We start from the raw sequence: 22496 nt of genomic DNA, 5'->3' as shown, positions 1-22496 counted from the left end.
CACACCTCCCAGGCAGGGGCGTCCAAATCTCCCCGCTGCCTCAGACGCCTCTCTTTATAGAGCGGTCAGCGGGTGGGAACCGGAGGCGGCCCTGGGGGGCGGAGTGGGGGAGGGTCCGGCGCCGAGCGCTGCGCAGCGCCCCCTGCAGGGTCGGAGAAGCGCGGGTCCGGGCCGGGCGGTTGGGCGCACCTGCCGCGGAGCTGGGGAGAGGGGCGCACCCGGCAGGGGCGCAGCGTCCTAGGAGCACCCCGCAAGGGGCTTTGGGCGGGTGTTTCAACTCCGGCTACGGAAGTCACCGAGACTCCGGGCTCCTGGAGAAGCAGGTCGAGGGCCAGCGCTGATTGGGGATGCTTGGGAATATCTACCGAGTCAGTCCCAGCCTCCCGGGCTTTAACCTCTTCCTTTCCTCGGCGGGGAGGTGGACACCTCCCCTCCCCTGACCCCCTTTTATTCGCTCCCATTGTCTGCGTGAAGGGTGGGGGAAGGGGATTTTCTGAACTTTACAAAGTGCAAGGCAGGAGCCCCGGACTGTTGGGAATTGTACTGAAAGGGGAAGTTTCTACTTTTCCCAACTCTCGATCCCCACCTTCACCCACAAACCTAAGAAAATCCTGCTCTTGTGACTTGTGGCACCGGGTGTGCCATTCGCGGCTGCGAGACCTCAGGAAGTCATTTCCCTCCTCAGACCCTCAGTGTCCGCAGCTGGAACGTGTGCGTGTGTCTGGAGATAATTCTATCATTTGGAAGGTGCTTGTCAGGAACCAGGGGAAATGTGGGTGCGCCCGCACCCGTAAATTCCTTTCAACTGCCCCCCCAATAATTCTTGCAAATTTAGGAAGGAGCTGCCTAAAAATTCACTCCTCTCTCCCTCCTCATCCTTGCTCTCCTCTCCCGTGTCTGACACTGTCCCACCATTGCTTTATTTTTTCCTGTCGCGTTGTCTGTGTGTCTCTCCCACATCGCCCATCACTGTGTCCCGCTCGGAATGTCTGTCCCGAATCTTACTGCCTCTCTTGTGTGTTTCTCCTGTGTGGTCTCTGTGTCTCTCCGAATGTCTCAGTGTCTCTGGTTCCGGATCTCTCCGGCTTTCGGTCTTTCTCCCCCATCCCCTGGTCCCACGCACGCACACCGGCCATAAAAGGAAGTCGAGGCGGTGGGCTGGCGGGGCTCCAGGCCGGGACCCGCGGGCCGCCGGGGCGCCCAGCTGCCCGCCCCGCACCGGCTCGGAGGTCCCGGGGACGGGCGCTTCCTCCCTCCCCCGGCGTGGCGTGCGGGCGCGGGGCCGGGCTGGGGGCGCCCAGCGGGAGACAACCCAAAAAGGGCAGGCGCGGGCTCCTTCCAGCAGGAATTCCCAGCGCTTGCATACCAGCCCGGGGCTGCCCGCTCCGGCTGCCTAAATATGGAGTCGAGCGGCCTCCCGGCACGGCGTGCAAGAGGGTGGGGGCCAGGCACCCAGAAGGCTGCTCGGGGTGCCCGGCATGGGAACCCGACCCCTCTGCCAGGACAGAGAGCGAGGGGCCAGACCCCCCAGTCCCACGTGGATCCCAACTACTTCCAGATGGCGGGTTGGGGGAGAGTTGAGGATGCGAAGACCCTAGCCAACTCGGTGCTTGGCACTAGGCCTTCAACAAACCCTCATGGCAAGGTCAGGAGTTGCGGGGGTCGTTATTAATACCCCCATTTTGCATATAAGAAAACTGAGGCCTTAAGGAGCCAAGAGATTTGCCCTCACTCTGGAACTGGAGCCCACAATTGCCGTGGCTCAGTTCTAGAGAGACTTTGAAGGAAAATGCCCAGAAGTGGCCTGGGGGGCTAAGGTCCATTCTCTGAGGTTAGATGACTGGGTTTGAATCTGCTGGTGTCCGTCTAGCTGTCTGACCGCCAGCAAGTGACTTAACTGCTCTCTGCCTCAGTTTAGCTACCTGCAGAATGGGAAGGACATTAGTTCCTTCCTGTTTGCAAACAGACCTTGAGATGACCCACGTATCACACTGCTCGGTCTTGGGAGCTATGTCTCTCAAGTAGAGGTGCAGCCTGGGGGATGTGGTGAGCCTGTCCTGTCCAGGTTTGCCAGCAGGTTCCCAGGCCCCTCTGCAGATCCCTGCTTCTCACACCCCTGTTCCTTTCCTCCAACACAAGCTCACCTGGTTTTCACCCCTGAAAACAGCCCATGCTCCCTGCCCCACTCAGAACCCCAATCAGTCAAGACCAGTCATCTTCTAGCTGGCCAGGAAGTTAGGGGGTAGGTTCTGGAAATGATGGATGGGTTGCTTCTCCACGTGCCTTTTAATGTCTACACTGTAAAAGGAGTGGAAATTGTACAGAAGTGACAGAGAGCAGAGAACAACGATGGAAGGGGGAGCTCAAGTGGATGGTCACCTTCCCATCCTAGAAAGATAATCCAGAGCTGGCTGTCAGAGTCTATCTTGTTGGCCTCCAAGTAACTACTGGCATTTTTAGTGGAAGCATGAACATTGGCACTTACAAAGGAATTGCATTTGATGCTTTCAAGAACTTCTCAGTAACTTTGAAGAGAATCCTACTCAGTAACTTTAAAGAGAATCCTAGTAAGTTATTCATAAATGAAAGCTTTATAACAACACTGATTTTTATTGCAGTCTCACCTAACCCTTAGGGGTTCTTCTTTCCCCCTCTCATTTTGCTGTTGAAAAACCAGATTTGGTGACTTAATTCCAAGGAAACACAGTTCCTGCTGGAACAGAAATTCCAACACCAGCTCCTCCTCTTTGCTCTGATAGCGTCCAGGGAAGCGGACTAAAACTGTGACCTCAGACCTAATAGCGCCCCCAGGAGCATCAGGATTGCCAGTGCTAATCTCTGAGCCTGTTTTCTCAGGCTCCAAGTGTTCAGAAGGTACCTCAGCCACCTCCCAAGATGCAAACTGCGAGAAGATCTGCAAGCATGCCTCTCTGGTACAATCTTCTGCAGGCCTCTGGACGGCACAGGCCTGAGTCAGGGCTTCATCAGACATGTCCATGGCACAGGCCATCTGTTTCACTCTTCAAAGCCCATTATTATAAAAATTAAATCAGATGTACAAAATGATGTAAAAAAAATTAAATCAGATGTCTGTTTTATGTCTCCTGACTTAAAAGTCAGTTATTTTGAGATTGGGGGTGGGGGGGAGTTACTTTGACTGAGAGCTATCAAGTCAGTTTCCTTGGAGAATGGGAGCCTACATGGGGGTTTCTATGAATTCATGAAACAAGATGGCTGGAAGAAATTTCTCTTGGGAACTTTTTTTTTCCTTAAAGCAAATAGTTTCTTATTTGAAACTACTAATTTCAGAAACCCCAAATTGCTTTTTTTGGTATCAAAAAATTTTTTTGAAGATTTATTTATTCATTCATATGGAACTGGGGTACAGGCCAGAGATGTGGAAGGTGAGAGGATTCACCAGAGACAGAGTAGGGAGCAGAACAGGCAGATCGACGAAGTACACTGCTGAGGGGAGCAGTGGGCAGGTCAGGAGAGGTCTGCCGCGCCATGTGGATATCCTCCAGGGCAGGCGGGGATCGAACTCATGCGGAAGTGGCTTTAGCTTCTTAGTGCTGTGCTTTAACCTGCTGCGCTACCAGGGAGGGCCTGGTATCAAAATTTTTAACATTCAGTTTTTAATATTGAAGATTGGGTCCATGCATATGCTCCCCAATTTCATTAATGAAACGTGCACACACTGGAGTCATCAAGCCCCAGATCTGCACAGGATTCTGCCTGCTTGTAAAGAAAGGGGTATTGTTCCTGATCTCAGTCAAGGCTCTAATCACTCTCTTCAGCAAAAGCACTTGTTTCACTCAGGAAGGCCCCAGCCTTCTCCAAGAACAGCCCGCATTGTAGAGTAATCTGCAAAGCTCTTTCCCCCATTACCATTTCCAAGTCTGCTGTGGTAGTAACTCCAGATTCTTTTCCACTTCTATCAAAAAGACTGGCTCTAAAATTCTCAATAAAAGTAGCTTTATAGTTTCATACAAAACTGAACATTCTTACCACATGACCCAGTAAATCAGGCTTCTTGAGATTTACCCAAATAAGTGGAGACTGATGTCCATTCTAGCTCTTCGCACAGATATGTATAGCTGCTTTATTTATAAGCACCAAAACTTGGAAGCAGCCAATATATGCTTTAGTAAGTGAAGAGATAAATTGAATAGGGTACATCAGATGACAGAATATTACTTGGCACTAAAAAGCAATGTGCTATTTAGCTATGAAAAGACATGAGGATACTACTGAGTAGAAGAAGTCAGTCTTTTGTGTAGGCACATTCAGTATGATTCTATCTGAGATTCTAGAAGACAAAATTATGGGGACAGTAAAAGGATCAGGTTGTCAGAGGTGAGTGGGGAGGGATGAGAAGGCAGAGCATGGGAGACAGGTAGGGCTGTAAAACTGAGCTTCATGATACAGCGGTTGATATGCGTCATTAAGTGTCCATTAAATGTACACCACCAGGAGCGAACCTCAGCGCCGACTCTGGGCCTCAAAGGATTATGACAGTCAGTGCAGTCTCATTAACTATAAAAAAGGCATCCCTCTGGTGGGCGATGCCATCACAGGGAGGCCAGGAAAGGGGCAGTAGTGACTGGCAACTCACTGTGTCTTATACTCCATTTCTCTGTGAACCTAAAGCTGCTCTAAAAATCATTTTGAACCTTACCTTAATTTTTAAAAAGATAAAGACCACATAATCCTTACAGTACTGTTGTTAGAAAAGCCAAATACCAAGTAGCTGGGAAAGCATTGCCCAAATGCCTTTAAAGGCAGCTTCTCACAAATGTTAATCTTTTATGTACACTTGGCTTTAGGTTAAAAGAACACATCAAATTTTATATAATCACACAGGCATGTGAGTCATACACAAATGTGTTCTTGCACATAATTATAAAGCTATTAGTTTATTCTTTGCAAACATATGCTAAGCTTAAATGTATCATCTTCAAAAGCCACCTCTGCTCCTGCTAGGAGTTTCTAGAATGGCCAAGTTTTAAGTTTCCACCTTTTAGAAATCCTTCCCTAGTTTTCATTTCCAATCTATTTTTGTGTAAATCCAAGTTTTCTGCTAAAACTTGTTTTCTGGAAAGTTAACTTTTCCCAATAACCCCACAAAATCCACCAGGAATGATACTCTAATTTAGTTCATGTTCATGAGAGTAATTTGATGGGTTCCTTTGTATTTACATGTCTTTTCTTACAACTTGGGTTGTTTTAATGTCTCAGCCTATGCTCCTTGTTAAACTCCTGGATTATAACCTGACACTTCAAAACTCCTGAATATAGAAAATGCTAGAGCAGATTTTCTCAGCAAAGTCTTCCTTTGTAGACAGCTATAGAAGTCTTTGTGACTAGGTGTTTCTCTTTTCCAAATAAAAAGAAAATGTAAACCAAATGGAAAAAACATGCTTTTTCTAACCATACAGGGCCCTACCAGCCCCCACATGGTCTCTGTGATACGGCTGATAAAAGTACAACCAGGAGAAGCTCTCCCTCACCTGACACCAGGCTCCTGGAGATCCTGAAAGCAAGCCTGGGGTTACCTCCAATCCTTCTGGTTCTGGTGTACATCTCTAGATGACAGAAGATTCATTAGGAACATCCTTGGAACAAAGGTGAGTGGCTTATATTTTTATTAAATAATACACTTAAAGTATAAAAGTTGCCTAGGTACAAACAAATCACAGAATAATGCATATATAATAATGCATTGCTTCTAATTTGTTGATTTTATATCAGTATCCAAAATGTTATACTCCAGCATTTTTTCTTAATCTAGTCATGCATAATTGCAATTCCTGAGGTAAACTTAAGTGTCCACTGCCAACATCCTTGGATACAAACCAAGTCCTCTGGGAATAATTCAGATATTTATATTCCCACATACAATGGAATTCCTAATTGTAACCAGATCCTACAGATTTCATTTAAGAAATGGAAGTGAGACCTTATAAATACGTCTACACCTAAATGTAATTTTAGTCCACTAAGAGGGTCTCTCAAAATTCTTTGACAATCGTAAAGTATCATTTAATAATTTTTTGCATTTAGATCAAATTATTGGTTAATCTGTAAGGACTAAATATTAACTAGCACCAGATATAAAACGTTTCAGTAAATTCCAAGGGCAGCAGATTTAACACCCTGAAGAGAATGCCAGTGTTGCCAACAATAGCTCTTTTCTCACTTCCGTATGGACATGTTCAAGCAAGTGTCGCTGTATAGATGCTGTGTGGTTTTATTCTGGATATTCCTTCTGACTTTTGCTGACCAGGCATCACCAGTTGTTTTTAGTGAAATCAGTCTATGGTCTCCACATTATAGAATGTCTTAGTAAGCATCAAAGTAGCATTTTAGAGCTAGCAGTATGAGTTCTTACTGTTTTTCTATCCTGAAAGCAAAAAAATTACATTTAATAAGTCTGCTATACCCCAACTGGGTAGGGATTGGCCCTTACACAGCTCATTTTGAAACTGCACCACTGAAAGTCACATGGAGGTTAAACAAGGCCATCTTTTAAAAGGTACTTTTTGGTATTTCTCCTAAAACTTGTGTCTTCGTGCTTAGTCTACATTCTTTATATAATAAAATAAACTCTTTGTTTCACTTACAGCAAAGTCAAAGGAATTATTTCCCTGTCTACCATTTAATTAAATCTCCTAGAAGAAGCCAAAATGAGTTAAGGGAAGAAAAAGCACATTGTTACCTAGCTAAGACTTCAACTTGGGTAGTAATTCAGAGAGTTAAACCTAACTATAAATAGTTGCTGAAAAATAGCCAAGCCAAAAAGAAAAGATCAAACTTTATAGGAGTTAAATTTTTTCTGGCCATAGTATTCTTTAAAAAAATTTTTTTTAAGCTTGCATGGCTTTTCCCACAAGTCCACCTAATTCTAGCCTAAAAATTGTTTATAAGGTACCTTGTGGAAGAGCAGAGCATATGGCTATCTATGGAGGCCTGATTTTCTTAAAAGAACATTTAGGTTATGAAAAACCGTTATGTTTCTCACAGATTTAAGGGGCCTTTAAAATGCTCCCTAAAAACTACATTTTTTCCCCCAGTTAAATCCAATGACAGCTGGAGCTTATATTCACAATGCAGTTAGGCCATAGAGGGCTCGATGTTTTTCGGAAAGTCAAAGGACAATACCGGTAATGCATTTTGGTAACCTCAGGAGAATAAATAATTTAATACATATAAAGTTTAAAATAAAAGACGCCCCAGTGGGAATGTCATCTCTTCACTGCTTGAGATGCTTGAGGATCTTCAATATTCATACTTTCCCCTTCTTCCTTAGGTCCTCTGAAATGAACAGAAATAGTTATCAATAGTTATCAAGTCAAAATAGGCAGTAGGCAGACATATCTATAGGATGTTATATATTTAATATACACTGTGTGGATTCCTCAGATTGCTTAAAGCAACGAAAAAAATCATTTTTTAAAAAACATTTCTGAAGTAATCAAAAATATTTAGTATTAGGGACTCACTACTTAAAAGTCTGATTTTTTAATGAATAGAGAATACCCTATGTAAATAGTTACAAACTTCTCGTATATTACATCTTACGTTATAACTACGTTATATCGTTTACAATATACGTAAGGGATGGAATTTGCAGAAAGAATATGCAATAACAGTTTGAAGGATTTGCCAAAAATCTTTCATCTGAAAATAAGGGGGGGGGAAAAACCTTTCTTCAAATAGAAATGCCTCCTACTAGTACCCTCTTGTGGCAAAGAGAAAATTAGCACAATTTACATCTTCTTAGGAAACTTAGAAAACTATCCAGGAAATTAAAGAAAATGTCCTTCAGCTAAAAACAAAACCAAACAAACTTCTGTGAGAGCTTAGAGAGAAGAGTCCCTGGAACCACCCAATGTGCTCTGGCTATAGAAAAGAAGGAACCCAGTCACTTTTGCTCTGGGGACAAAGGCAGAAGTGTTCTGGATTAACAGAACCTGAAAAAGCTTAATATCCAAGTGTCAACAGCAAGGCAATGCACAAACTAAATTCCTAATAAAATGTGAACCCCAATTTTATCACTTTTTACAACTGAAAAAATTAACCATTTTCATGACAACTTGACAGCAGAAGGTAAAATATACAAATTTAGACAAATCTGCAAGTTAGACAAGATGCCAAGCAGATGGATACATGGTTTAACACCAAAAACACATATTGGGTTTTCTAATTATAAAGGTAATTTGATTGTACACCCAGTTTTATTATTAATTCAAAGTAGTTGATATGGCCCTCCTGGTGGTACAGGGCTAAATCTTAGCAGCCAATGAAGCAGGAGTTCAATCCGTGACCAGGGAGTGACCCACGGGGCACCGCAGACCTCTCCTGTCTCCCCGCTGCTCCCCTCAGCAGTGGATTTCAGTGGATCCACCTGTTCTGCCCCCCACTCTGTCTCTGGTGAGTCCTCCCATCCCCCAATACCTCTGGCCTACACCCCAGCTCTTGGCTGCATAAGTAAATAAAAAAAAAGAAAGAAAAGCAAAAAACAAATTAGCTGATCACTCTCACAAATATATGAAATGTTAATACTACTATACTACATCATGGATGACATTCTCTCTCCCTCAATTTTAGACAACTTTGCTCCGCAGACTAAAATTAACCATATTCTTAGAACATAAAATGCATCCTTAAAAAAAGTTATCCATGTACTTCATATACATGCATAAAATTGAGTTCATATTTTCTCTATCTTAAAAGAGCTCATCTTTTGTGGTACATATATACAATGGAATATTACTCAGCAACCAAAAAAGAGAAACACATGTCTTTTGCAGCAACTTGGATGGAGCTGGAAAAGATTATGCTTAGTGAGATAAGCCAGAAAGAGAAAGAAAAATACTGGATGGTTTCACTCATAGCAGGAGTATAATGGACCAGGCAAGAAAATAACAAAAATAATGAACAACCATATACCAGAGACATTCTGTGGGGGTGGAGTGGGGAATGGGATCAAAAGGGGGGGGGGGAGGGAAATGCAGGGGACTATGGTGGTGGCACAGGGGTGATTTGGTGATGGGAAACCCGTGGGGATTACAATCGAGATGGAAAAAAAAAAATGTGCAAAATGATGTAAAAATAAACTTTGTAATAAAAAAAAAAAAAAAGGAGCTCATCTTTTATTTCTACCAAAAACTACTTTGCCTCCAGTACCCTAAGAACCAGCAGGAGCAGCACCAGAGCGCTGCCTATCGTCCTATCATTTCATATGAACATTGCATTTTCCCCAATGCTTTAAAAACTTTGTTTAAAAGGATTTAAAAAAGTGCCTTCAAGAAGAAAAAAAGCTTTCATATTGGCATGCTTTAAGACTTATTTTCAAGTGAAACAATTTTAGTGTTTTATATTTCAGTGAAATGAGCTAGTGTAGAGTTAAGGTTCTATAATTCTAAGAATAATTATTTTATTCTAACCTTGTCACTGCTGCCAATAAAACTCGGTATCTTTCAGGCGGAAAGCCCACCACATGAAAGTGAAATGCGTCACCGGAACAGAATGAAAAGTTCTGCCTGACAGTTCCTCACAAGTCATTGCTCGCAGAGTTCACTCTGGTGCCAAGACAAATTTTGATGATTAAGAAAATGATCGGCAAAATCTCAGTCCTTCTTTTGTGTGTTCAGCAGACATCCTCAACTTCTGAGCCTCCAACAGAACTTTCCACAGAATAGGCATCCAACATTTCACTGACTTTCACTGATTCTCTGATGGTGCTTTACACACAAAGGACTCAGAGTAACTAAGGCCCTCTTTTTTTTTATCTGTCACTCTGTCTCCAAACTCAGAACGAAAACTCCTTGAAGGCTGAGACTGTCTTCTGTCACAGTTCTCTACGGGGAGCTTAGAATAGTATCTGCTACAACAGGCCCTCAAAAAACTCTTTAGAAGAGTAAATGATACAGAATAGCACAGAAGTTGCAGTGAAAGCCACAGTGACTTTTTTCTAAGTAAATGTTTGATTTTGGAATCATTTTAAATTTAAAGTTGAAAGATAATTCCCTTTTCCCATATGCTTTTTATCTAAGTTGTCCCTAATGTTGACATCTAAAGTATCTTATTTAAATGAATTTTGAACCTTTGACACTGCTCTCTCTGTTAACATCACTAAATGTGCTTTAAATTGCTTCACATTTGAGCAACAATCATTTGCAGAAACTCTCTTTTCTTAATTAGTATCTCCTAGTGTGGTGTAACATAATTGTTAAGTACTGCTCCCTCTATAAGAACTAGCAATATCTAAAAAACATTCGCTAAAAAACAGACTGCTAATGTGGAGAATAAATCTGGGAACAGGGGGAGGGGGAGATTTACATTTATTCTGTTACTTGAGCCCCTACCTATGACTGTTCATCTTTAAAAAAAAGGGACCAACTCTCTACCACTGAGTTGTGAACAATTCAATTGAGATGATCCAACTGAGGTGCTGCTGTGTTCAAAAACACCTGAAAACTCATTTAAAGACTGAACATTCTGAAAGAAGTGTGAACTCCTGCCTAAGAGTTTGATTATATTTAACTACAAATATTTGTAGCTAAACCTACCATAAAAAGAATCCTGAACATGGATCCTTCCTGGTGGCGCAAGGGTTAAATCACAGCACTGTGAAGCTATCGCTTCAGGAGTTCAAACCCGGGTCAGGGAGCTGACCCACGTGGGGTGGCAGACCTCTCCTGACTCGCCCACTGCCCCCCTCAGCAGTGCACTTGGTTGATCTTCCTGTTCTGCTCCCACTCTCTGTCTCTGGTGAATCTTCTGACCCCTGCACCTCTGACCTGTACAGGAGTTCTTTATGCATACATAAATCAATCTTTAAAAAAAAGTATTCTGAACATGCAAAACACATATAAACCCATGACTTCCTATCCATATTCATTGACCTTGCCTTTTTTTAGTCATGGAAGTAGAAAAATATGATGACTTGATTAAAAATTATTCAGTATACTAAGGCTCTAAGCTATACAAATCTATGTAAAAATCTGAGTTTTAATATTCTGAATAGAAAGTGGTAGAGAGTTGTCTAGTCATCCCCCACCTCCCTTTCAAGTTTCTCTTTGCAAAAAAAGACTGTCTTTTGAAGAATAAATAAGCTAGGATAAATACATTAGCTATATGTGCAACTGAAATATGAATCAAAAACTCAGGAAAAACAACTCCAAAGAGAAGCATATACATAGAAAGAAAACATACTTGCTGACAACTACATGATACCTCTCAGAAAAGTCCCACCTGTTTGCTTTCTCCCAGTTGGGTGTCTGGCAAGATTTGCCTTTGGAAGCTGAAGAGAAGACTTTTTCAGAGATGCAGTTGGGAAGTCATTCTTAGTCCCATGTAAGAAATGAGCTAAAATTCCATATAAAAGAGGTCTATAGCAGGAAGGAAAAAAAGTAATTAAATTTGCATAAATAGGAAAAGCTTAAAACATTTGTTCTTTAATAGGTAATCTATACAGGGGTTTCCCTGGTGGTGAAGGGGTTAAAGTCTCAGCACTATCAAGCTATCACTAGCCACTGCGGCGGCGTGAGTTTGACGCCCAGCCAGGGAGCTGACCCACATGGTACAGCAGACCTCTTCTGTCCTGTCCACTGCTGCTCTCAGCAGTCACTCTGCCTGTTCTGCTCCCCACTCAAAAAAAAAAAAAAGAAGATTTATTTTTTTTTATTTATTTATACATACAAGAGCTGGGGTGTAGACCAGAGATGCAGGGGCCAAGCAGAGGGAAGTGAGAGGATTCACCAGAGACAGAATGGGGAGCAGAACAGATGGATCTACTGAAATACTCTACTGAGGAGAGCAGTGGGAGAGACGAGAGAGGTCTGCTGGGCCATGTGGTCAGCTCCCTGGCCGGGGATCGAACTCATACTACAGTGGCTGGTAATAGCTTTATAGTGTTGAGACTTAACCCCTTGCACCATCAGGGAGGCCTCAATAAAAATAAATCTTTAAAAAAATAACAATAAAAGGTAGTCTCTACACTAGAAGGTCAAGTAATTAACTTGACTCAAAAGAACAAGGTTATATGGTTATTGTCCAACTTGCAAATATTCACGCTTTTGAAAATTTAAGGCCCTGTCTGGTGGCACAGTAGGTTAGGACGCAGCACTGCAAGCTGGTCACAGCTGCTTCAGTGTCAGTTTGATTCCCGGTCCCAGAGGTAATACACATGGTGCAGCAGACCTCGCCTATCTCGCCTGCTGCTCCCCTCAGCAGCGTACTTCATCGATCTGCCTGTTCTGATCCCCACTCTGTCTCTGGTGAATCCTCTTACACCCTGCACCTCTGGCCTGTACTCCAGTTCTGTGTGCATAAATAAATAAATCTTTTTAAAAAGAGAGAGAAAATAAATAATAAAATTTAAGAGTACCATTTAACCCTAATGATAACTTTAAAATCCACAGAAAATATCTTAACAAACCTCATCTAAACTAAAACACAATGTATAGGAATTCAATTTTTAACCTCCAGACCAGAATCTAATACAAGATTTTCCAATCTAACAATAATTGTTACACAATAGGTATTCAATAAACACTCAAGAGGTTAATAAATCCTTATCTCAAGAAGGTCTATGTCCCAAGAACTAAACTGCCTGTGTCAAAATCCTGGTTTTGCCACTTGCCCTCAGCAAGATTCTTCATGTCTTAAGACATAGAGTCGTACGTGTTCCTTCCTCTATAGGACTGGCCCCCACAGGGTTGCTGTGGACTAAACAAGCTAATATGCTAAGTGTTAGGAATTGTGCCTGGCACGTACTAAGTGGTGAACAAACGCTAGCCATTTAGAAGCTGGATAGTAACTACTAACTTAAAAGCTACTTTACAGTTTACTAACCACACAACTCCTCATGATTTTTGCCTCACCTATGATGTCATAACCATCACCCCCAACTTATAAATGACAGTACACAGCTCAGAGATGGTTTGCTAGAGACCCCTCGGTAAGCAAGTTGTATATGGGAACTCCAAGTCCTATATTCTTTTCCTTACAATACTGCCCCTGGGCTTTACATGCGTGCCCTTGCACAGCTAGAAGCTGCTCCACAGACAGTTATGGGAGCTACAGAGAAGTGCTTTCCTTTCTTTCAATCTCATCACTGAAAACACAGTTTAATGGATTCTACTGAGATTTCGACCTACTTATTAATAAGCATGATGATTTAAAGCATGACATTCCTTTCTTTTTGAAAGGTGCAACTAATCCCCTACCCTTGCGTGTGGACTGAACTCACTTCTAATGAACCAAGAAAGTGACAGCAGAGTGCCACCAGAGTAGGTCATAAATGGCTCTGTGCCTTTCTCCTTGCCTTGTCTCCTAGTGGAGTGGCATGTGACACTCAAGCTGTCCTGGAGAAAGGGACATATGGTGAGGAATTGTGGCCATCTGCAGAAGGCTATGTTAGTAAGCATCATGTCTTAGGAAGAGGAATCAATATAAGAAAATACTACAGAAATGCAAGCAAAGCTGAGCTTCTAAAATTGGAAACAAACATATATTACTAAACACACTATACATATAAATTTCACACACACCCTATTGATGCTAGAGGCTTGGGCCATAGCATAAAGGTGGCATATGATTCTGGAATACTGGTTTTACACAAAGATTTGCAGGAGAGTTAAATTTAACTAGCATGTTATTCAAAATACAGCGCATCCCTGGTGGCCAAGGGGTTAAGCACAGCACTATGGGGCTAACCACGGCCACTGCAGCAAGAGTTGGATTGCTGGCCAGGACGCTGACCCACATGGTGCAGCAGACCTCTCCTGTCTCCACTGCTCCCCTCAGCACTGTATTTCATTAAATCTAACTGTTCTGCTCCCGACTTTGTTTTTGGTGAATCCTCTCACCCCCTGTACCTCTAGCCTGTACCCCAGTTCTTGTATGCATAAATAAATAAATCTTTTTAAAAATAAGTAAAATACTTTTATGGCAAACAGAATTATACCATGAAAGGAATAAAAAAAAAAAACAATGATTTTTGAAAAGAAAATTAGTAGGAGGTTGATTTCATTACTTTCTTGGAAGTTGACAGCATTTTTGTTTTTGTTTTTAGAAAAGGGAGCTCTGAGCACATTCCTCGCTTAAAGTGACTGAAGCAGTGGTAAGGAAATTAAATATGAAGAACTGATAGAGTAAAGCCTCAGAAGAAAAAAAAAAGACTGGCCCAAAATCCCTGAGGAGTGACCCCGGGTAGAAGTGGGGGTGCTCGGTGCTCTGAAACCACAAGAACTGGGCTCCAGGAGCAGAGGCCTCCACTGACCCGGTCACTGCACACACCTTGGTTTGGGACAGACACATCCCCACTGCATCACCACTACGTGACTATGACTCCAACACAAGAATGTGATAAAGTTCTGAAAATTAATCAAAACAAAACAAAACATCTTACACTGTATTATCCTTTGATTCTTCAAATGCATTTAGTTCACGGATGAGAAACTGTCTGTCTAATGGAACGAGAGGTTGGCCAGATTCTGAGGGGAAAGTTATTAAACAATGAGTCTTTATTAATCTCAAAAGCAAATGCGACTTTGAAAACAAACACTCTTAACTATATACATACATTTTTTTAGATTCTGGAAGAAAGACAGCACTTACCCAGTCAGACTCAACTATGTATGTGATGTTATGACTTTCAAAATACTATTTTGTTAAACATACAACTTCCTACAGCTTAATATGAGTTCATTTTAAAAATCCTTCCATTTGGGGAAAATACTTTTCTGCATATAAAGCAGAACGCCAGACTTCAGGTGTCTATTTATTAAGAAGTCTATGAATTAAACATAGGGTACTGATAGCCATTTAGTGACAATAGTTCTAAAAGTAAAATGAACCCCGAAATGACAAATTGGCTAGTATACTGGGCAACTGGAACTCCCCTGGCTGAGGTGTAACAGTACAGCCACTCTGGCAAACTGCCTCCCACAGGGCGTGCTTACACTTCCCACAGTTCCGCAATTCTGCTCTCAGCCCTTTACCCAGTGAAATGAAAAATTATGTTCACACATAGTCTTGTATGTGAATGTGCATGGCAGCTGCCAAAAACTATACACAAATGTCCATCAACTGATAATAGGTAGACTGACACAGCCACACAATGGATGCTATTTGGGAGGGGAAAACCAACACAGTTTAAAGCTGAAATGCATTAGGCTAAGTGAAAGGAAGCAGAACTTCCATTTACAGGGCATTCAGGAAAAGGCAAATGATGGATACAGAAAACTACAGGTCAGAGTTGCTGGAGGTAGGGAGTAGGAAAGATGACCTTGACTACAGCGACACTATTTTTTAATGTGTTGGGAATACTCCACATCACTACATGATTGTTGTGGTAGTTACACGATAGTCTACATTGGCAAATCCACAGAACTGTATATTAGAAAAGTTGGAGAACACTATATGTTAATTATACAGTTTCTTTTAAAATCAAGACACTGATATGAGTCTTGGCTACTGTCGCTACTATTAAGGGAAGCCCAAGTCTAAGACATATAACTGATATGTTCATAGTTTTCTTCTTTTCTGAGAATTAATGACATTATATAGCCATGATGCCTGAGCAAAGTAGAGACACTGATAGTAAAGATCCCTAAACCAATAAAAACCATTAGTCTACTAGTTAAGATATATACTTAATAGTCAATAAAAGATCTGTAATGAAAAGTTCCAGCATCACAAATAAAGCATCAAGTCTCTTTTCTTCTTCATGATCCCTTGCTGAGCTCTAAGGCACGAAGTTGCCTTAAAGCACAGACTGCTCCCTAAACAGGGAGTCGGATGAAGTGCATGTGAGGAACGTCTGTCCACCCACCCAGGCTCACTTCCTTCCCACCACAAGTGACGCCCAGCTCAGCTATTGCATCTATTACCAATCTTCTATTTACTTAAAGATTAAAATGCAATATACAGTAAGTTTCTCATTAAGTGTCCACCCACATACAATCTAATACCTCACTAGAATTTGTTTGGAGTTTACCTTCCTAGTTTCTAGTTCTGGATTTTTACAAACACTAACCAATACATAGCAGTGAGATTTTGAGGCTTTAGCCCCAATATCTCACATATTTTTAATAAAGTATATAAATGAATGCTGTATATGTGTGTGTTTACTGGCAACCACTGGCTACTGGCAACAAACAGGATAAAATGTAAACAATTGCTCAGTCTCAGAATCAGAATTATGGTTGATTTTTCAGAGTATGTGCCTAGGCTAAGTGCTTCTTTCCACTTGTTTTTACCTACAATACAAGGTACAATACAATGCACAACAGTCCATGTGATTTTTATGTCCAATCTCCTCAGATGACACTGGTAATGGAAATAGATTTCTGAATAGAAAAAGCAAGTTTTGTATCAGGTGATTAACCTCTTACCTGCTATGAGAACAGATGCTGTGTATTTATATTTGTTGAATTCCAAGTATTCCCGAATTAATTCGTTAATTAGAAGGTTTTCATGAGACAATGATGGTCGGGGTTCACTTTCATCATCTAGGGCATTGAAAACTTCAGCTCGAATCCTTGCTTTCAAATGCCCTAAAACTCCCCTTTTTTCCAAGGTGTCCTTTAAAACTGTTAAAGAGAAACACAGATGTTTCAATTATAAATTTTGTCATTCTTTAGGCACACTTTGAAGAAAAATGTTTGAAAGATAAATGACCAACTGCAGTTTTCAATGTAAACATGGTAAATGACATTCACTATTGTGAGTCATAAAAAATAAAGCTCCCAAGTTGCAAAGATCTACAATTTTATCATATTTAAGTGTATCCTTCCACATCATCATTGTCAGGGGCTACAGTCTACTACACATTCACAGTAAGGGAAAAGAAGGGGACAGAAATGGATTTTGTTTACTGGGCCCTGAATGGCCTCATATATTTTCAAGTGTGTCATGTTTTCAAATGTTTGTCACTGCAAGCAGGTTCTATTTGTCACTAAAAAATACCTGGTCTAGGAAGAAGAGGATTAAAGTATACTCCATAAAGGATTATGTTGAGGTTCCATATAAAAATCTTTGATCTTTTGAAAAGGCAGTGTTTTGTTTTAGTGCTTGTTTTTTGAAGGTAATTATGAGATAATCCTATACTTGAACCTTTATTGCCCCTTATTTTTAAATCTTCCCCCTATCATGTTTGTAGGTACACAGCATAGTGATCACCCAATCAGGTTTTGGAAGAGGACTTTTGTGAAAGAAGGGGAAGCCATATCATAACCAATTCCTGTTCTCAACTTCAACTTTGGAAGGCAAATGAATTTTTCTCCAAAGAAATTTTTTCTCCAAAGATCTTTGCCACTAGCTGGCAAAGATCCTGTCCCAGCTAGTCTATTTGCACATAGCACAGACTCACTCAGTACAGCACCCGGAACTCAGGAAGCTCGAGTTAGAAAACCTAGCATGTGATATCACCAACTCATGCCTTAGCTGCCTTCTTCAACATAATGATTTCTATCCTGTTGGAGGCACAAATGAGGTGGGAAAATGTACACAAGCCAATTGCTTGGTAGACACATATTCGCTGGGTTTCTGCTGAACACTTAACACTTTCATACCTGCAGAAAGAAATATATTCTTTTTATCAGCGAAGGACATCCCTATTCCCCAGAAAGTTATGCCTTCTTCTGAGGTTCCATTTCTACTTGCCCTACTCGCTATTGTTTTAAAAGAGAGGGACAGGTTACACTGTCCAAATTTCTCCAGAAAGAGGTTTCGTAACCTGGCACAAATCCTCTGAAGTTGTATGTAACATTGCATGTGACACCTATTTCCTGGGGTGTATTTCCTGATATGTTCAGCTCTTTGGATAAAAGCCTGCCTTTTTTTTTTCTTTTAAATGGCTGCTTACAAGTCCAGTGTCCCATATATGCATTTACATCAGTGTTTATTGAGCCACATTCTCAAGGAAATGCCAACTCTCTAAGAATTACTGGTTTTGACCTGAAAAGGGAACTGATTTTACTAACAAGGCAGCAGTATCTGTGGTTAAGACCTGGGGCTCAGGGCTCTCCTTGATGGCACAACAGGTTAAAACACAGCACTATGAAGCTGTCTGCAGCCACTGCAGCATGAGTTCCATCCCAGCCAGGAGGTGACCCACAAGGTGCAGCAGACCTCTCCTGTCTCCCCGCTCCTTCCCCTCAGCAGTGTATTTCACTAGATCTGCCTGTTCTGCTCCCAACTCTGTCTGGTGAAATCTGTCACTCTCCCATCAGCCCCCACCTCTGGCCTGTACCCCAGTTCTTGTATGCATAAATAAATCTTTTTTTAAAAAAAGACCTGGGGCTCTCAAGCAGCATGCATAGCAACTCTGTGCTTCTTTCTAAGTCACCTTGAGTAAGCTATTTCACCTCTTGGCACCTCAATTTCCTAACCAGTGAGTCAATGAGATAACAGGAGGCTGGGTGAGTGGGTGGCGGCTGACACCTACGGCTCAATCACTGATAACGATAACTAGTATCACAACTAGTATCGCTTGTTTGGGCAGTTGCGTCAGTTAACGGCGTACAAATGTTAGTACTTACTGATTCACACCTTGAAGGAACTTTCCCGAAAAAGGAGCGGAGCCAGGAAACATTCTGCCTCCCTGCTTCCCCGCTGGACAATCGGGACCGACCTCGCAGGCTGTCTTAATCACGGCACCTAACACCCGAGGCCCAAGGTGCAGGCCGGTAGACCCGTCGCGCACCTGCAGAGCCTGCGACTCCTCCCGCAGCTCAAAGTCTGTTTAAAAGTTGCCGCGGGGTCACCACTTCTCTCACAAAGCCCGGGCCAGCCCAGCCGGACCCCCCCGCCCCCCAGACTCCGAGACCGCAGAACGACCCCGGGAAAAACGGACTCTAGGGTTACGCGCATGCCCTCTTTTCGTCCCATCTTTCTCACAGGTAGCTCACCCGGCAAGCCTCCCGCTCGCACTCACCAGCCTTCAGCTCGGTGACAGTCGCCATTTTTCAACGGCCGCCAGAGGCGCGCCTCTCAAACGTGCGCACGCGCAGTTTCGCGGTGTAGTCTGTAGCCAATAAGCGCGCGGTGTTCGCCGCGCTTAGTACCGCCCCTTTCAGTTTATGCTCTCCGCGATTGGGTGGTTGGTAAATGTCCAGAGAGAATTCACCAATCAGTCTTGCTTAGGAGGGTGGAAGTGGAGCGGGTTCTGAGGCAGGTGGGCGCTATTACCTGTGGGTGGTGCTGACACTCTGATTTGTTGCCTTAATCTACTAAGCCTTTCTTGAGAGGCGCATCGCTCATAATGCAGTTTGAAGTGCTAATTGTTCATAGTCACCATGTATTAGGCTTGTGGTTGTCAAACTTGAGTGTGCATCAGACTCACCAGAACGACTTGTTAAAACAGATCGCGGGGCCCCACCCCTGGAGTTTCGCATTCGGTAAATCTAGGACAAGTTCCAATAACGTGTAGTTCTAACAGGTCCCTAAGCGCTGCCACCGCCACTGCTGCTGCTGCTGTGCTGATCCTACTTTAAGTATCACTATATTAAGTATGAGCCTGACGCTATGCTCAGTGCTTTACCCACATTGGCTCTTTGATGTCTCACTCCCATTTCTTTGATGATTGAATAGATGTAACCAAGATCACCAGCAAATGGTGCAGGTGAGGTTTGAATTCACATAAGGAGGAAATGGAGGAAAAGGAACATGAGCATAAGGTGCCCACAATTGAGTGGAGTTTCTGTGACTCCCGTTGTGTTGTCTGGGAGACCAACATTTGTAACCTACATCTTACAGCTCTGCCCTATAACCGCAGGTCTGAACACAGCAGTGTGTTTTGAAATCTGTATTTTCCACGAATCCCAATGAGCATGTTTTCAAAGTAATGGGATGGATAGGAAACATTGAAGTTTTGCTGTTTATTTTAATGATTTTTTGAAACGTTGTTTTGGAAAAAACGTTTGTTCTGGCTTCTGGGTGTGTGTGTCTTAAAGTAGGAGGCAGTCCCCTATAGGAAACATTGATTTGTGGGACACAAATCTATCCTTAACCTTAAAGAGGTTCCATCCTATCACATGTCCCAATTGTATAAAACAGGGTCTGACTTCCTGGACTGCATCTGAAGAGACATAAAAGATGAACTAAGAATCTCCCTGGTGGCACAAGGAGTTGACTCATCACTGTGAAGCTATCAGCAGCCACTGCAGCATGAATTCCATCCCTGGCCAGGGAGCTGGCCCACAGGGTGCAGCAGACCTCTCCTGGCCCACCTGCTGCTCCCCTCAGCAGTGTATTTTGGTGATCTGCCTGTTCCGTTCCCCACTCTATCATCTCTGGTGAATCCTCTCTCACACACACCCCTCCACGCACACCCCCCCCCGGCCTGTACTCCAGTTCTTGTTTGTATAAATAAATACATCTTTAAAAAAAAAAAAAGTGAACTAAATTCCCTAGGTCGGATGTTTGCGCTCTTCAGAGAAAAGCACTCCAGATACACTAATGAAGAATACTGAGAGAAGCACAAATAAATGTGAGTAAATAAGTGATAATCACACAATAATTAATATTCATTGCCACTCTGTGTGTGGCAGGCAGTGCTATAAAAGCTTCACTTTAAGTCCTTGCCAACAAGCCTGTGAGGTCAAGACTCACAATCATCTGAAGTTTCACTTAACAACATGCACTGAAGTTGGGTAATGTTCTGTGCCAACAAGCATGTGGGGAATCAGCTATACCTGGCTAATAGGTGGGTCACTTGGCACTGCCTTCTCAGATGGCTCTTTGGCAATATCTAATCACCCTTTCACACCCTTTGCCCCATGCATTCTAGTCTCAGAATGTCTCTCACAGACATATACTGACTTACTAAGGATATATGTCAGGATGTTCATTGTCATACCTATCTACACCTATCAGAATGGCCAAAAGAAAAACAACTGACAGCAACAATACCGAATGCTGTTAAGCACAGACTGCTGGTAGGAAAATAAAGTGGTGCAGCCACTTTGGAAATTGGTTTGGCAACCATTTAAAGTTGAACCCACACCCAACATCAAACCAAGTAATCCCACTCCTGGGTGTTTACCCAAGAGAAATAAAAACATGTCCACACGCAAGCTGGTATGCAATAATAGCAGATTTATTCATAATTGCCCAAGTGGAAATAACCCAGTGTCTTCCCATTAGTGAACAGATGCACACTAGCTGTGATAGTTCCACACTGGAGGCCATCACTGAGCAATAAAAGGAACCAACCTCCCATGCATGCAACAATATAGATGGTGCTCAAGTACATTGGGCTGGATGAGAGAAACAAGACTCAAAGTCTTCCTCCTTTAGATGTGTGTATGATTCCATTCACATGACACTTGGGGACAGGTAAATATAGAGATAGAAAGCAGTGAAGTGTTTATCAGGGGCTAGGGATAAGTGAAGGAGCTCTCTAGAGGTGACCCAGGGAGTGGAACTGTTCTACCTCTTGGGAGGTAACTAAGGGAGGATACACTTTTAACCAAGCTTCCTAGAGCTCTACATTTAGAAGGGTGAACTTGACCACATATATGTCAGTCCACATAATGTTTAAAAAATTACTGGAAATAGCCATATCATCAGTAGTGGAAATGGTTGCATATTAAGTAAGGTCCAACCATAAATGTGAAGTCATCCCAAAGAAGAGAGAGATCTAAACATATATGTATGGAAATATCAGCAAGATGCATCAACAGGAATTTTATGAGATCTAGTGGACAGGGTGTGGAATGCCCTCAATGGTTTAGAGAAGGGGGAACGCTGAAGTTAAGTAAGCACTTGCCTATACATCAGTTAACTCTGAAAAGATACACAAAAAGATACATAAACCAAAATTGCCTCTGGTGGGGCCTCCCTGGTAGCACAAGGTGTTAAGTTCCAGCCACTGCAGCATGTGTTACATCCCCCGCCAGGGAGCTGACCCACATGGCACAGCAGACCTCTCCTGTCCCACCCACTATTTCAATGGGATGGGCCTGTTCTGCTGCCCACTCTGTCTCTGGTGAATCCTCCCACCTCCCACACCTCTGGCCTGTACCCCAATTCTGTGTGCATAAATAAATAAATTTTTAAAAAAAGAAAAGAAGCAGAATCTGCATAATTTCATGGCTGCGATAATGAGCATTACAACCAATTGTTGCATCTTACTTTTCTTTTTTTTTTAAAAAAAAAAAGATTTATTTATTTCCTCATACAGAACTGGGGTACAGGCCAGAGATGCGGAGGGTGAGAGGATTCACCAGAGACAGAGTGGGGAGCAGAACAGGTAGATCGACGCAGTGCACTGCTGATGGGAGCAGCGGGCGGGTCAGGAGAGGTCTGCTGCGCCATGTGGTCACCTCCGGGGCAGGCGGGGATCTAACTCATGCAGAAGTGGCTTAAGCCTCTCAGCACTGTGCTTTAACCCGCTGCGCCACCAGGGAGGGCCCTGCATCTTACTTTTCTTTGATGCTTTGCCCATATCATAAACCAGAAAAGATATATATGGTGTTACT

At 42.6% G+C, this 22496-nt stretch overlaps 1 protein-coding gene across 4 annotated transcripts; it reads right to left on the bottom strand.

Moving 5' to 3' along the window:
• Positions 1-4664: 4664 nt before the first annotated feature.
• Positions 4665-19011, bottom strand: FOPNL (FGFR1OP N-terminal like). Of its 4 annotated transcripts, XR_001145954.1 has the most exons (6): positions 18950-19011; positions 16407-16604; positions 14420-14504; positions 11260-11396; positions 9450-9584; positions 4665-7314 (listed from the first exon to the last, which is right to left on the bottom strand). XR_001145954.1 is itself a non-coding variant. In XM_012731610.1 (5 exons), exons 1-5 carry the CDS (start codon positions 18975-18977, stop codon positions 7286-7288), a joined length of 477 nt encoding a protein of 158 aa, XP_012587064.1. In that variant the 5' UTR covers positions 18978-19011; the 3' UTR covers positions 4665-7285. The 4 variants fall into 4 exon arrangements, 3 of the variants coding, with proteins under 3 accessions (XP_012587064.1, XP_012587066.1, XP_012587065.1); XM_012731610.1 differs by lacking the exon at positions 9450-9584; XM_012731612.1 differs by lacking the exons at positions 4665-7314; positions 9450-9584; positions 14420-14504 and having other exon boundaries at positions 11273-11396.
• Between the last annotated feature and the right edge of the window lie 3485 nt (positions 19012-22496).

Source organism: Condylura cristata, unplaced genomic scaffold (assembly GCF_000260355.1).
Source record: "Condylura cristata isolate star-nosed mole 26May11 unplaced genomic scaffold, ConCri1.0 scaffold00032, whole genome shotgun sequence".
Taxonomy (NCBI): Eukaryota; Metazoa; Chordata; class Mammalia; order Eulipotyphla; family Talpidae; genus Condylura; species Condylura cristata.
This window is presented reverse-complemented; position numbering and strand designations above follow the sequence as displayed.